Source organism: Malania oleifera, chromosome 5 (genome assembly GCF_029873635.1).
Source record: "Malania oleifera isolate guangnan ecotype guangnan chromosome 5, ASM2987363v1, whole genome shotgun sequence".
In the NCBI taxonomy this organism is placed as follows: Eukaryota; Viridiplantae; Streptophyta; class Magnoliopsida; order Santalales; family Ximeniaceae; genus Malania; species Malania oleifera.
The window spans coordinates 74,761,501-74,778,859 of NC_080421.1; the positions used below are offsets into that span (position 1 = coordinate 74,761,501).

The following is a 17,359-nucleotide window of genomic DNA, read 5'->3' on the forward strand; positions in this document are numbered from 1 at the left end:
TCTGATGGTTCTCTAGAACGGTATAAAGCTCGATTGGTCACCAAGGGATTCACTCAAACCTATGGCATTGATTACTTGGAGACATTCGCCCCAGTCGCAAGGATAAACTCTGTAAGAGTTCTTTTGTCACTTGCAGCTAATCGTGACTAGCCTCTGCAGCAGTTGGACGTAAAAAATGCATTTCTTAATGGAGACCTGGAGGAAGAAGTGTACGTGGATGTAGCTCTAGGATATGGTGAAAAGTTTGGCACAAAGGTGTGTAAACTAAAGAAGTCCTTATATGGGTTAAAACAGTCACCAAGAGCCTAGTTTGAGAAATTTACTTAGTTTGTTAAAAGTCAGGGGTATACTCAAGGGCAAGGTGATCATACGATGTTTATAAGACATTCATAAGATGGGAAGATAGCGATACTAATTGTGTATGTAGACAATATAATTCTCACTGGAGATGACGTATTTGAGTAGAACCGATTGAAGACTTCCCTCTCATCAACATTTGAGATCAAGGACTTAGGATCTCTGAGGTATTTCCTTGGAATGGAGGTTGCTCGGTGGAAGAAAGGGATTGTTGTCTACCAAAGGAAGTATGTCCTTGACCTCCTTAAGGAGACTGGAATGAGTGGTTGTAGGCCAGCTGACACTACAATAGATCCCAATCAAAAACTTGGAGATGACAAGGAAGGTGATCTAGTGAATACAACTCGGTATCAAAAGTTGGTGGGAAAATTAATTTACTTATCACATACACGGCCCGATATTGTTTTTGCTATGAGTTTGGTAAGCCAGTTTATGCATTTTCCCTACGAGAAACATCTTGAAGCAGTTTATTGGATTCTCAAATACTTGAAAAGTACACCAGGCAGGGGTTTACTCTACTTGAAGACCACACAGCTGAACATAGAGGCATACACTAATGCAGATTGGGCAAGCTCAGTTATTGACAGGAGATCCACATCAGGATACTGTACTTATGTCTAGGGAAATGTGGTCACATGGCGAAGCAAGAAATAGAATCTCGTTGCAAGGAGCAGTGCGGAGGCAGAATATTGGGCTATGGCTAACGGAGTTTGTGAGATGCTATGGTTGAAGAGAATTTTTGAAGAGCTCCGGATGCCGGTGAACATGCCAATGAAGTTGTATTGTGACAACAAAGCTGCCATAAGTATTACTCAAAATCCAATACAACATGATTGCACGAAGCATGTAGAGATTGACACACTTCATAAAAAAGAAGATTGATAGTGGAGCTCTTTGCATGCTTTTTGTTCCTACTACTCAACAAATGGCCGATATCTTCACCAAAGGACTTTTTAGACCTATTCTGAGTTCTTTGTAAGCAAGTTGGGCATGATAGATATCTATGCTCCAACTTGAAGGGGGGTGTCGGATTTCTAGGGAATAAATTAGGAAATTCCATTTTTTGAATAAAATATAAAATATAAAATTACTATTTCAGATTCTAGTAGTTTCAGCTTCTTGTTTTCTAGCTTAGAAATATGCTGATTTGATTTGCTAATTTTGTGGTGATTTGATTCGTTTATTTTGTGGCCTTCCTAATTTGATGGTCTTCCTCTACTCTTTATCTTGTAATCGTGTCTCTTGAAATATAATAAGAATGGTTATTCTTCTTCTAAAAAACCCTTCAGTCACCATGCAAGAAGACATTTTTTACATCTAACTAATGCAAAGGCCAGTGACAAGTAGTAGCCAAGGAGATGAACACACATATTGATGTGAGTTTGGCAATCGGAGAAAAAGTATAAGAATATTCTAGACTATACACCTGAGTGTATCCCTTAGCAACAAGACGAGCCATAGAACCATCAGGGTTGACTTTCACAGTGTAAAACCCAACAACAACCAACCACATACTTGTCAAGAGGACGAGGTACCAAGTCCCAAGTACCATTGTCATATAAAACATTCATCTCTTCAACCATAGAAGCCCTCCACCCAGAATGGGCTGAGGCTTTCGAAATAGATTTAGGAAGGGTAGTAGATGATAGAGTGGTAACAAAACAATAATAGGATGGTGATAAAGAGTCATAAGAAACATAGTTGGAAATGGGATGTTGAGTACATGTGCATTTACCTTTCCGAACAGCAATAGGAGGATCAACATCATGGGAAGTATGATCATTAGATGAGGAAACCAAAGGCGTGGTAGTAGAAGCTAGAGGTGACTCTCGTCCTTGGAGCCGCCATCATGAATACACCTGCAAATTAGGATGATCAAGGTGATGAGAAGGACTCGAACTAGATGGAGAATCAGATGGTTGGTTGGGCAAGGATAGCAACGTAGAATCTAGACGATTAGGCAAAGGAAGAGACTCATTGATCTCAAAAGCACTCAGTGACGGGGTGTAGTAAGGTGTAGACTTAAAGAAGGTAACATCGGTAGAAACAAAGAAGTGATGCAACACAATACTATAACAACGATATCCCTTTTGAGTATAGGAGTAGCCCAGAAAAACACATTTTATACCATGGGGATCCAACTTATCCACCCCAGGAGTTAGTTGATGAACAAAGGACACACCCAAATATACGAGGAGGAAGAGAAAATAAAGGTGAATTAGGAAAGAGAATGGAATAGGGAATTTTACCACTAAGAATAGAGGATGGCATTCTGTTGATCAGATAACAAGCAGTAAGTACAACATCACTCCAAAACACTGTAGGTACATTCATTTGATAAATTGAAGTGCGAATGATTTCAAAAAGATGTCTATTTTTCCACTCTGCAACCCCATTTTGTTGAGGAGTGTGGGCACAGGATGATTGATGAACAATAACAAACTGAGTCATATAAGTAGTGAATTGCGCACTGAAAAGTTCTTTAGCATTATCTATTCGAAGTATTCGAATTGGCAAACCAAATTGAGTCTTTAGTTTAGAACAATAGGCACAAAATACATGAAATTACTCATAACGATCTTTATATATAACCAAGTCATTCTTGAATAATCATCCACAAAGGTTACAAAGTACTAGAAACCCAACTTGGACACTAGGACCCAATACATCTAAATGAACTAACATAAAAGCGCTTGCAGCCCGTTTATTGACCCAAGAAGCAAAAGAAACATGATGGTGCTTTCCCAACTGACAAGACTCATAATCGAGACTAGACGCAGAACTTAAACTAGGAACAAGACATTTTAACTCTTCCAAGAAGGATGACCCAAGTGACAATGAAGTTGTAAAGGTGTGGCAACAGTAGTGCTAGTGGTAGAAAGAGATAGCAGCTCTAAGTGATAGAGTCCACCAGCTTTATGCCCTTCACCAATTGTCTTCCTCGTCTTCAAATCCTGAATAACCATAGAATTAGGGAAGAATGTCACTAAACAATTCATGGATTTAGTAATTTTGCTAGTAGACATACGATTGAAAGGAAGTTTGGGAATATATAAAACTGAAGGAAGATAAATAGAAGAAGTGAGATTTATAGTCCCAATTCCCTTGACTGCAATAGTGGATCCATCAGCAATAGTAACACAAGGTAAATTTACTGAATATTGAAGAGTGGAGAAAAAACTAGGTATAGCTGTGATATGATCAGTGGTAGCGGAGTCTATGACCCAAGGACTAGGACGAGAAGTACTAGATGATAGGCATACTGCGTGCTTACCTGACTAGGCAAGAGATGCAATGGGAAGAGAAGCTTTATTGTGATGCTTGATACTGCTGGAACTTGGAATATTCCTCCTTTGATATAGAGACAGTATGTTGCCCCCCACTGGACCCCAAAGGTGAGGATTTAGTGGTAGCTGCATTGGTTGCCCCCAAAGGTGTGAAGTCAGTGGTGGCTGTATTGGCAACACATGAAGGTCCTAACACTGCTTAACACTATGATTATTCCCTCCACAATGAGTGCACTTGTGAGGAGTATCTTTGCCTCGTCCGCCGTGAAGATCCTAACACTGCTTAACACTATGATTATTCCCTCCACAAAGAGTGCACTTGTGAGGAGTATCTTTGCCTCGTCCGTCTCTATCCCTATGACTACTCGAACCATTGTGATAGCTTTTGAGGTTGTTTGGTAGAGAACTAGAATGACTTTGTGTAGCAAAAGGCTGTCCTCTTAAAACTAGATGCAAGAACAAGAGAATGCGTTCTAAAGGAAACACGAATGACATGAGAATAAACATCAGCAAATGATGGCAGCTCGGCACTACTGAGTATCTTGGACCGAACTGCCTCAAACTTAGGTCTCAATTCTGCTAGAACATGAGGAATTGTCATCTACTCCCTCTACTTCTGCATGTCACGAACTTTAGTAGTTATAGGTTGCACGGCGTTAAGCTCCTCATGAATATGCTTCATCTCTCCAAAATAATCGGCAGTGCTCCTAGCTCCTTGTTGTAACTGAAAGTACTCCTAGGGATAAATCATACATACGTGTAATGTTACTCAAGTAAAGAAGTTTGACATTATCCCAAATCTCCTTGCACGTATCTAGATGCATACACATCTATGCAGTCTATGGTTCCATCGAATTCCATAAGAGGGAAACAATCAAGGCATCTTCGTGAACTCACACGTCTTTTCTCTTCTCATCAGAAGACTTAGATTGGAGCAAGTGGTCAACTTTCCCTAATCCTGCTAAATAAATTTGAACAGCTTTAGATCATTGAACATAGTTCTTTCCATCCAACTTTTGAGTTATTATTTGCAGTAGCAATGTAAGAAACGAATTTTTTGGATTCATAGATTCCATCCCAACACTCGCAAATCAGCAATCACACCAAAAACAAGAAGAACAATCAAAACTAATCAGGACAATTACAAACTATGTGAAGCACCGACACAATGACGGACAAGGTGAACAACTCACCGGTGGATATGGCACTGCCACAGCACTCACAAACAGCAACCACAGCAAAAACAAGAAGAACAATCAAGAATCGGAACAATCACAATCCATGCGAAGTACTGACGCAACCACGGACAAGGGGAACAACTCACCGACGGATATAGCACTGCCGCAGCCATGGCTCCAAAAAATTCACGAGGAAGCCTTCACAAACCCTGAACAGAAATTAACGCAATACCGCGAGTGGATGGCCCAAGAAGGTTGAATTTTTGAGCAAACAACTGGCCTAATAGCTTGATAATATGGTCTAAAGAAGGAATCGGAGCATGGGAGAAAAAAAAGAAAAAAAGTGGCCAGAACTGCTCTCATGCACCGGCGCATGGGGTCTGCCCTGCTGGCATATGGCCAGTGTGTGGGAGTGGGGGGAGGCCCTCCGGCGATGGGATTTTTGTGGGGTGGGTCGTCGGGAGGGTCTGATAATGGGTATACGGTTGGTTTTGTGATTTAGTATGGGATGGAGGTGGAGTAGGGAAGAACAGCGACAGGAATAGTGTTTTCCAGCGACAGCTGAGGGAAATAGGGTTTAGATAGGATCATGCTCTGATACCATGTTAAGATGTGATTAAAAATGAATGACCTGACTTGAAGATAGGTCTCTCCCTCTATTTATAGTACAAATTTAACACATTCTAATGACAATAATACCCTTACTAACTCTCACTAATTAACATACTAACACACTCAATAATAATAATACTAAACGACATGTATAACCTCTAACAGTAGTGATTTGAATTTTCTTTACTTGCTTAATTATGTGCAACTTATATGCCCTACATAATAAAAAATTGTCATGTGTGCATTTTCTTTTAATTCATTTTGATTCCAAATTATGCATGAATGTCTATTTGAATATTTTCCAATGTTTCATTGTCAATTTCCTTCATTTACCATAATTTCAATCGTTTCTTTAATTCTTTATATTGAAATTGAATTTCCATTATTTGAGACAGTTAAAATCCTTGGCTGCATACTAAATGTAAGTTGAAAAGCTGATTTGGTTGAAACACATGCTAGAATAACTTTGTTTTAAGCTGTCAAGAGTCCACAAATCTTATGTTTGATAATCAGGCAGCTGTCTATATTACATCTAATCCAGTATTCCATGAACTAACCAAGCATATTGAGCTTGGCTGTCATTTTAATAGGGAAGCTCCTACAAAAGTGCAATTCACAAAGTGACAGTGAGAACAGAGGATCAATTAGTTTTTTTACCAGACCTTTGGAGAGTTTTAGAATTAATTATATATGTAAAAAGATGGGAACATATGATATATACACTGCTGCTTGAGGGGGTGATGAGTGAATTTGGGGAATATTTGTCAGTATATTTGCATTTGACAGTAAATAAAAGAGTCGTCGGCCCATGTGTGCTGTGCTGGTTCCTTCTCTTACATGCAGAAATTTTCTCCTCTCTCTCTTTCTTTCTTGTAACAAAAACAATTTTTGGTATGTTTGCAGGTGCTTTAATTGTTTCAACATCTCAAGATGTTGCTTTGATTGATGCACGAAGAGGAGCTAAAATGTTCTCCAAAGTTGATATTCCTGTACGTTCAACTCTTTTGCATTGTATCACTAAATATGCTTTTATCCATCTAAACAAAATACCTACTGCGCCACCTTCTTGGTGAAATTGTATCAATTGGACCACTGCAAACCAACACTATTGAGAAACTGAATTAGAAAGTATATTAATCAGATATTGTATTACCATCAGAAGCAAAAATCTCCAAAGGATGTTCTTCTTTATGCTTGTTCAGTGAGGTTTTGTCTTTGCATTAGGCACAGAATAGCAGCTTATCTCTCTATGAACAAGCTGAATATTACTACTTCTATTTCCTATATTGCTGTAACTTGGATGTAAGCATCAGGCACAGCTACCCAGCAATAGTTGGCCCGTCTTGATACGGAACCCCAAGAATAAACGTCCGGAGACCCCAAATCAGATTTATCAAAACCCCAAACCCAAAATAAGATTCGAAATGGTATAGGATCCTTGACCTATTGCTTGACGTGAAGCACGAACCAAGAATATCAAATTAATGGATGAACGCCACAAAGGTAGCACCTTTGATAAGTTCGGTGAAAGTTCAATGAAGAACTTGAAGAGAAATAACCTCACTTGAATTCTATTCAGCAAAAATCAATATCCTTTAATACAATAGAGAGTTGACTACTTATAGAAAATAAAAGAAACCCATGACATCAGTTCAGCCAATAGAATTAAGCTATGACATCAATCTGGCCAATAAAATAATCCCACATAACCTTAAGCATGCCATGTCATTTAATGAAACATGTGCAAGTCACATGCCATGTGTCATTTAATGAAACATGTGCAAGTCACATGCCATGTGTCATGTCATTTAATGAAACATGTGCGAGTCACATGTCATGCTTAATTGACACAATTGGCCCACTATTTAATCCATAAAAATTCCCCAAACAGCCCTTATTGACTTAAGGTTCCAGCTTCACACGCCTTTAGACAATTTAGCATCTTGGGCTCTTCAAGAAAGTCCTTTTCTTTAGTGTCCATGGCCCTCATTGACTCTTGCTCAAACAACTTCTCAATTAGTCCTTGCATAGCCTCCTTGACCTTCTTGGCTCTAGCTCTTGTGATGGGTCCGCTTGGCACGTGCAGATCATCATGTGGAATTGGAGCTTGTGGGTTCATATCATTCCCCCTCTCTTCAAAAAGATTCGTCCTCGAATCATCACCTACATCAAAAAAGGATAAATCAGAAACGTTGAAAGTTGCATTGACCTTATACTCACCCGGGAGATCCAACTTGTATGCATTATCGTTGATCTTTTCTACCACTTGAAAAGGTCCATCACCCCTCGGGTGTAGCTTTGTTTTCCTTTTAGTAGGAAACCTCTCTTTTCTCATATGCACCCATACCCAATCTCCTGGTTCAAAAGTAACGAACTTGCGCCCCTTATTAGCTTGAGATGAATATTGTCGGTTCTTCTTTTCGATGTGCTGCCGTGCTTGTTCATGGATCCTCTTCACCAAGTCAGCCTTGTGTCGGCCGTCTAAGCTAGCTATCTCATTCACAGGTAGCGGCATCAAATCCAATGGAGTCAAAGGATTAAAACCATAAACAATTTCAAAGGGAGAAAAATTAGTAGAAGCATGCACAGTTCTATTATAAGCAAACTCAACAAGTGGTATACATTCTTCCCATGATTTTAAATTCCCTTGAATGACCGCACGCAATAAGGTTGCTAAAGTCCGATTAACTACTTCGGTTTGACCGTCGGTTTGAGGATGACAAGTAGTAGAAAACAATAGCTTAGTTCCTAATTTTCCCCATAAAACCTTCCAAAAGTAGCTAAGGAATTTAACATCCCTATCACTCACAATTGTCCTTGGAATGCCATGCAATCGCACAATGTCCCTAAAAAATAAATTGGCTATATTTGTGGCATCATCAGTTTTATGGCAAGGAATAAAATGTGCCATTTTAGAAAATCTATCAACCACCACAAATATAGAGTCCCTACCGCCTTTGGACCTAGGCAAACCTAATATGAAATCCATTGAAATGTCTACCCAAGGTTCACTAGGTACAGGCAAAGGAGTATAAAGGCCATGAGGTAAGACCTTAGACTTAGCTTGTTTACATGAAATGCATCTAGAACACACTCTCTCTACATCTCTACGCATATGTGGCCAAAAGAAGTGTTCATGCAGAATATCTAAAGTCTTTTGTACCCCAAAATGTCCCATCAAACCCCCACTATGTGACTCTCGCACAAGCAATTCTCTTAGGGAGCAGTTAGGCACACAAAGTCTATTCTCCCTAAACAAATATCCATCATTCCTATAGAATTTATGAAACGCAACTTTATCACATGCCTCATACACATTAGCAAAATCAGAATCTTTAGCATATAAATCCTTTATGTACTCAAAACCCAATAGCTTAGTGCTAAGTGTAGTAATTAAGGCATACCTGCGAGAAAGCGCATCAGCCACGACATTTTCTTTCCCCTGCTTGTACTGAATGACATATGGGAAGGTTTCGATGAACTCTACCCATTTGGCGTGGCGGCGATTTAGCTTACCTTGCCCCTTCAAATGCTTTAAAGATTCATGATCAGAGTGGATCACGAATTCTTTAGGCCACAAGTAGTGTTGCCACGTCTCCAATGCCCGCACCAAGGCATACAGTTCTTTATCATACGTGGAGTAGTTCAATGCTGCCCCATTGAGCTTTTCACTAAAATATGCAATGGGACGCTTATCCTGCATCAAAACAGCTCCAATACCAATCCCGGAGGCATCACATTCAATCTCAAAAGTTTTAGTGAAATCAGGTAAAAGCAACAATGGAGCAGAACACAACTTATCTTTAAGCATTTTAAAGGAATGTTCTTGTGCAGTACCCCATTTAAACCCCACGTTCTTTTTTATTACTTCAGTTAAAGGTGCAGCAATGGTGCTAAAATCTCTCACAAACCGCCTATAAAAACTAGCCAACCCATGAAAACTACGTACATCAGTCACAGATTTAGGTGTTGGCCAATCTTTTATTGCTTTCACTTTTTCCTCATCCACTTCTACGCCTTTAGCACTCACCATATAACCCAAGAAAATAACCTTTTCCATGCAGAAATCACATTTCTTTAGGTTAGCAAACAAATTTTCTTTTTTAAGAACATCTAGTACACCTTTCAAATGATCCAAGTGATCATCAAGATTCTTGCTATACACTAGGATGTCGTCAAAGTAGACAACAACAAATCTGCCTATAAATGCACGCAACACATGATTCATCAAGCGCATGAAAGTACTAGGTGCATTGGTCAGACCAAAGGGCATAACCATCCATTCATACAAACCGTACTTTGTCTTAAATGCAGTTTTCCATTCATCACCCGGTTTCATTCTTATTTGATGGTAGCCACTTTTTAAATCAATTTTAGAAAAGATGCAAGAGCCATGCAGTTCATCTAACATGTCATCTAGTCTAGGGATAGGATGGCGATACTTTACAGTGATTTTATTGATGGCTCTACAATCGACGCACATCCTCCATGATCCATCTTTCTTCGGTACCAGTAGCACGGGTACCGCACATGGACTCATGCTCTCCCTCACATGCCCCTTAGCAAGCAGCTCCTCAACTTGTCTTTGAAGTTCCTTAGTCTCCTCGGGGCTGCTCCTATAGGCTGGACGGTTGGGAATCGTAGCCCCGGGAATGAAGTCAATCTGATGCTCAATTCCTCTAATTGGTGGCAAACCATTGGGCACGTCCACAGGAAAGACATCCTTGTATTCCTGCAGCAAAGAAACAAGAGCACTAGGCAAGGAAGAGGTGAGTTCGTTAGTGCTCAAATATGCCTCCTTGTACATGAGTACAACTAGAGGTCTTTGTGCATAAAAAGCTTTCATACACTCTTTTTCTTTTGCATACAAACTCACTTTTTCCTCTCTCGTTGTTTTTCTCTCATTTTTACCACTCTTTTTTTTTCTAATTTCAATGCTCTCTGCCTCTCCTTTTGTTTTATTCTCAGCCTCTTTTTTGTTTTTCTCATCATTTGCTCTTTTCAATCTCACTTGATCTTCATACACTTGCTTAGGAGTCAATGGTACAAGGGTCACACTTCTCCCATCTTTTAGAAAAGAATACCTATTCTTGAACCCATCATGAGTGACACGTCGATCATATTGCCATGGCCTGCCCAATAAGATGTGACTAGCATGCATAGGGACCACATCACATAGAATCTCATCAGAATATTTTCCAATTGAAAATACAATCAACACTTGCTTATTCACCCTAACCTCCCCACACTCATTCAACCATTGAAGTTTGTAAGGCCTAGGATGTTTTATGCATTGCAACCCCAACTTCTCTACTAATGTGGCACTAGCTACGTTAGTGCAGCTCCCTCCATCGATGATCATGCTACACACCTTATCATTGATGTAACATCGAGTATGAAATATATTCTCACGCTGCTCCTCATTTTCATCTTTCACCACATGCATGTTTAAAGCTCTCCTAGTTACTAATGCCTCACCATGGACAGCATACTCAACATCGCTAGAATCTTCTAGTGAAGGCATGGACTCATGATCGCTCTCTTCATCATCAGTCTCAATAGTACCATCATCTCTCATAATCATTGTTCTTTTGTTTGGGCATTGTGATGCAATATGGCCAGTCCCCAAACACCTAAAACACTTGGTATTTCTGTACCTACTAGATTGAGAAGAAGTTATACCTTTTTCATGGCTGCCCACTTTGTCTTTGCCTTTCTCCTTCTCTTCCTTGGATTTGGAAACAACCATTTCTTCTTTTGATTTCCCCCAATTCGGTTTCCATGTGGAATGGGAAGCCGAAGTTGTTGTAGCATGCTTGTTTCCACCCTTGTGTTTGAGTTGCCTCTCTACTTTCATTGCCATATGCACCATGTCCTCTAACTCCACATAGTGCTGCAGCTCCACTATGTTAGCAATTTCCCGGTTCAACCCACATATGAATCGTGCCATTGTAGCTTCTCTATCTTCCTCAATATTTGCCCGAATCATAGCTATCTCCATCTCCTTGTGGTAGTCCTCCACACTTTTGGTACCTTGGGTAAGGCTTTGAAGACGTTGGTGTAAGTCTCGGTAGTAGTGGTTTGGTACAAATCGCTTCCTCATCACCGCCTTCATTTCAGCCCATGTCTGGATAGGTCTTTCCATGTTTCTACGCCTACTAAGAAGAATTTGATCCCACCATACCAGTGCGTAGTCAGTAAACTCCACAGCTGCCAATTTCACCTTCTTTTCTTCGGAGTAGTTATGACACTCAAAAATGAGCTCAACCTTCCTCTCCCATTCAAGGTATACATCCGGGTTATTTTTCCCCTGAAAAGGAGGAATCTTCATTTTGATGCTTCCGATGTTTCTATCAATGTTATCTCGACCCCTTGGCTCCCATCGAGGTTGTCGCTCTTGCCTAGCACCTCGATAAGCAAATCTTCCCATACCTCCATGTTCATCATCACTTGCTTCGTTGCTACCTATATCATATTCAAATTCAGCAATCGGAGGAGTATGTGGCCTTTGCCGCCTTTCATTGGATTGCCCTCTTCTCAGTCCATCAATTGCAGCGTCTTGTCTATCCAATCTATCTCTGAACTCCCCAAAAACCGTATTGAGTCTTTCAAACTGTTGTTGAATGGCTTGCAAGGTGAAGAATGAGTCTTGTGGAGGGTTCTCATTCTCGCTACCTTTGCTGGAAGTTTCAGCGCCAACCACCTTTCTACTCATAATTTCAAACCTGCAAAAAGGATATTAGAGAGAAAAAAAAAATTCCTCACTCACTCCCTTACGTGTTTACCCTCCAAACAATGACACTCAACGCTCGTGTTTTTGACTCAATTTTTTTTTTTTTTTGGCTTTTTCCCTCTGATGCGCTCACACACTCGTGCCTCTTACCACTCAGGATTTCTCTTTTAGTTCTTTAATGAACTAACAAATCAAACGCAACTAAATCAATGAAAACAACTAAATCAAGACACGAAACAACGAAGGAAAGACAAAAAGAAGTCAAGAAAAACAATAATGACGCAAACGAAATAAAAAGAAATTCAATGGACCAACTCGACCAAGGATATATTCAAACACATCAGAATAATAAGTTGCTGCCTCCTCTTTTTTTTTTTCTTTTTTTTTTTATGACTGCAAAATATTGCCCTTTCTCTTTCTTTTTCTTTTTTTTTTGATGCACAAAATGGTTTTTTTTTTTTTTAATGTGCTCTAATCAGCCTTGCTGTATTTCTTGCAATTTCTAGCCACAAAAGATTCAATCTTGATGATGGACAATATTAAAGAAGAGTTGGAAAATTTCAAAAACAAGAAAACAAGATAGGTAGATCGGAAGATAGAAGAATATGAAATAAGGATAAATGATTATAAGATAAAAGAATTTTCTAAAGCAATCAAGAAAAATAAGATAGATAGAACCTGATTTGAACCAAAGCTCTGATACCAAATGATACGGAACCCCAAGAATAAACGTCCGGAGACCCCAAATCAGATTTATCAAAACCCCAAACCCAAAATAAGATTCGACATGGTATAGGATCCTTGACCTATTGCTTGACGTGAAGCACAAACCAAGAATATCAAATTAATGGATGAACGCCACAAAGGTAGCACCTTTGATAAGTTCGGTGAAAGTTCAATGAAGAACTTGAAGAGAAATAACCTCACTTGAATTCTATTCAGCAAAAATCAATATCCTTTAATACAATATAGAGTTGACTACTTATAGAAAATAAAAGAAACCCATGACATCAGTTCAGCCAATAGAATTAAGCTATGACATCAATCTGGCCAATAAAATAATCCCATATAACCTTAAGCATGCCATGTCATTTAATGAAACATGTGCAAGTCATATGCCATGTGTCATTTAATGAAACATGTGCAAGTCACATGCCATGTGTCATGTCATTTAATGAAACATGTGCGAGTCACATGTCATGCTTAATTGACACAATTGGCCCACTATTTAATCCATAAAAATTCCCCAAACAGCCCTTATTGACTTAAGGTTCCAGCTTCACACGCCTTTAGACAATTTAGCACCTTGGGCTCTTCAAGAAAGTCCTTTTCTTTAGTGTCCATGGCCCTCATTGACTCTTGCTCAAACAACTTCTCAATTAGTCCTTGCATAGCCTCCTTGACCTTCTTGGCTCTAGCTCTTGTGATGGGTCCGCTTGGCACGTGCAGATCATCATGTGGAATTGGAGCTTGTGGGTTCATATCACGTCTCCTCCCCACCTATTGTAAAGAAGTGTTCCACAACTGGATCGAGAAGTGTCAAATGGGTCCTCCAAGAGGAAGTGGGGGTCCAAACATCGGGTTTTATATTAGAATATTTTATTGTTCACATGGGAGCTTGTGTGAAATGCATAAAAGTAAAATGGTATGATTCTGATTTTCGTGGCAATTTGGTTAATCTTGTTAACTGTCTAAGCCAAAGTTTCTCATATTTCTTCAAAATTAATCATGTAGGGCATGTCGCAAACCACGTAAAAATGAGAAATGAAATAACCTTGATTACACTGCGATTTGAAGGGATGAAAGAGTGTATCTTTCATGTAATAAGGAGCTATTTGCACAAAAAAAAAAAAAAACGACAAAAAAAAACTCATATAATAATAAAGATAATGTAAATGGATTATATTGTATAATTATAAAATAATCTCTATTTAGAAGAGATCTAGGTTTTTGGCTATTACATTACACTCAATATACCTATTTCAGGTGGTGTTCATGTACGCCGATGGAATGTTGTTCAGTTGGTGTAAATGTATTTTTATGGAATGTTCTAGAAGAGGTTTCTTGTTATGTTCAATGAAGATAATGTTTTAGCGAGAAAAACTAGGCTAGGGTTAATTTTAAGTTCAGACTTACGAAGAGAGGATTTAGAATAAGCATACAAAGACAAAATATTGGAATCGAAATGAGTACAGAAATGATGTCATACGCTACCAAACAAATTAGTACTGATGGATGAAGTGGACACTTGTCCATGAAACTTTATTTCACTTTGGTATCTATTTAGTTTGAAGAAAATTTTATTAGGCAGTTGTTAAGATGGATCATGAATTAGTGATTAGTCTGAAAAGAACATAATAAGAATCAACTTCACTGGAAGCACCAATTGAGATAATGTTGTACAGTTGTGCATAAGCATAACGAAGTCTGAGTGAGGTTCCTATGAGCAAGCATGCACTAAGCAGTGACCAAGCTCAGCTGAAGATGCCCAAGAAGGAGATGAAAAGCTTTAGGAACACACATGGGGGCAATGAAAAAAGGCATGGTTGTTTGATAGTTACAGACAGTTACAATTCTTGGTAGTAGGTTGTTTGTTTGCCATTCATAATTATAATTTACAAGTAAAATCAGCAACATGAATGATCGCTCCATTGGCTCCTAAATGTTGACAAACTGTAATGTTGCTCTTTTATTCTGTCCCATTGTGTTTTTGTAATGATGTCGAGTCCCATGCAGACTTTCCACAGAAGAAATTTTCAAGGGAAAAACTTCCATGAATGGTGGTTACTAACTTACTAGTGATTTCAAAAGACTCCGATCAGGTCACACCACATGTACCAAGGAGAAAAGGAGAACATGCTGCTCCATTATTATGAATAAAATTGCAAAATTGAACAGCTATTCATTTATTGTCTGCACTAGTTTCTACTTGAACTGTTGCTAAATTACTCCCCTAAATTAAAAATTGCTATAATAGCATGTTTGTTTTTTGATACTGCAAGTCAATTGGATGATGAATAGCTGTGCCTAGTGGGACTTCTGCCTCAGTAGTGGCTATAAGTTAATTCAATACTGCTGGGAATGTTTTAATTTTTTAATTTTTTCCTGTCTTTTGCAGATTTTGGGTATAATCGAAAACATGAGCTACTTTAAATGTCCTCACTGTGGTGAGGCTTCCTATATTTTTGGGGAAGGAGGGGTTCAAAAAACAGCAGACGAGATGGGCTTGGAATATCTTGGTGGGGTATGTTAATCAACTTGATATTTATTGGGAGCTAATTACGCTAATGCTTGTAAGAAGCAATAGATCAAAATATTACAATGTATCCATCAGATTTGCTTCTTTTCTGAATGGTTTGTTTGGCTAGTTCAGATTCCATTGGAGGAGGATATTAGAAAGAGATCAGACGAAGGTGTCCCTATGGTAGTCTCAGCACCCAATTCTACAGTCTCAAAAGCATACTGTGATGTAGCTCTAAAAGTTGTCAACAAACTTGCAGAAATTTCAAAGCAGCAACCAGCTTCTCCGAAGATCTCATTTTGAAACTGCACCATTTTTTGCTGTTGTAATCGTTTAATGGGGTTTGCTTCTGTGGCTTCCCTAAGCAGTTGATTTTGTATATCTAAATTTTTTTTCCCTTGAAATTTTTTGACTGTACAAAGAAAATCTTTCTTTATATTTAAAACAATTTCGGAATTAGAGCTACTAAGACACAGGTATTGCATGGACTAGGTATAGATTTTCTACACGAGAATCTAAATTCGTTGGATCTGAAGAGCAGATTCTTAGTGCAAGCGGTTTCTTCCATGCAGGAAAAGAAACAGGCTTTTAGTTAATACACAATGAAAGGGCTTGAAGATGGAGGTCGTATAGAATGGTCCCGTTTATTTTTATTTTTTTTCTAAAGTACTTGTTTGGGGTTGAATTTCATAAAATGAATGGAGAGAAAAGGAGGGAGACAAATACTCATTTTTGAGACTCTCTAAAAGTAGAGAGATTGAGAGAGTTCTTATTTTTCCTTTTTTTAAATGTCAAAAAATGCCACCATTGAACAAAAAGAAGGAAAGTAATATAAATAGAGTAAATTAGCTTAGTTAACAACTAAAAGGTTAATCTAATAAAATAATATTAAATATTTCATCTTCTCTTCTCTTATATTATTAGCGAAACAACTTGAGCGAGAAAAAATTCCTTTCTTTCTTTTGTAGTCATTTAAAAAAAAAAAATCACTCTTTGCTCATCTTTGATTACCAAAAAAGGTGTTATCATTTCTTTTCTTTGCTCTCCTAATTTTTTTAGGGAAAATGATAACTTACATTTACCCGAAAACCTAAACATGTCCATTAGTTATGGTTTAGGTCACAAGGTAATATGAAGTTATTAAGGTTGCCAAAGAGATAAAAGGAGAAGATTTAATCAAACTATTCAAAGCTGTCAGAAAGCTATTTTAGCAGCATAATGAGTGTAAATGCATAGAATTACTCACATATACATAATAATTAAATTCAATATTAATTATATTATGTTTGTATTCCTGAAGGAGGTTAATATTGCCATAGAAACATATGGAAGGGATTTTACCAATCTCGGTCTTGTTATGTTTTAAAGAGTTTTGATTTTGTGGACTTGAGTCAAGTTTCGTTAAGTGAATTTCTACCCATAAATCCTTTTAAGTTGTTCAAGCGTCGTGTGTCATTCGTGGTTCTTTTTCGTGTGTCATTCATTCAAGCGTCTGTGAATGTCATTGCTGAATTTGCTCAAATAATGTATTTTTTTTCATTAATAGACACGTGATGTGTCAATGTATTATTGAAAGATGACACATTGCGACATTTTCTCTTCTTTATAAATAGCCCTTGATTACTTTTCACAGGAAATCTCTTTGGACACCAAAACCACCACCAAGTCACTCTTTCTCAATCTCTCATCCTCCACCTCGAATTTCCACTGGTTCAAGAAATCCTTTTTACCATTAAAATACCTTCATCTGCTACAAGCATGAACTTCTTGGAAATTGGCCATCTCTAGGACATTCGCTACTTGAACCACCTTCACAATGAGCAAGCCCATTACATTTTTTATCAACAAGCGACAAAACGCAGATGGAAAATGCTTCTTTTATGTTGAGTGTCTTACGGTAAGGTGACGGCCTCTCAATAGGAACAGTATTTTCTCTTCTAGTTATCCAAAC

General features: G+C 38.4%; 1 protein-coding gene across 1 annotated transcript in view; it reads left to right on the forward strand.

The window, feature by feature from the left end:
• LOC131156264 (iron-sulfur protein required for NADH dehydrogenase, mitochondrial-like) overlaps positions 1–15,867 on the forward strand; it is a 58,959-nt gene extending 43,092 nt beyond the window's left edge. Inside the window, exons 6-8 of the mRNA XM_058109804.1 lie at positions 6,338–6,423; positions 15,286–15,411; positions 15,541–15,867. Coding sequence (XP_057965787.1) covers positions 6,338–6,423; positions 15,286–15,411; positions 15,541–15,711 — 383 coding nt within the window. The 3' untranslated portion in view covers positions 15,712–15,867. The remainder of the gene's footprint in view (positions 1–6,337; positions 6,424–15,285; positions 15,412–15,540) is intronic.
• The last annotated feature ends 1,492 nt before the right edge of the window (positions 15,868–17,359 follow it).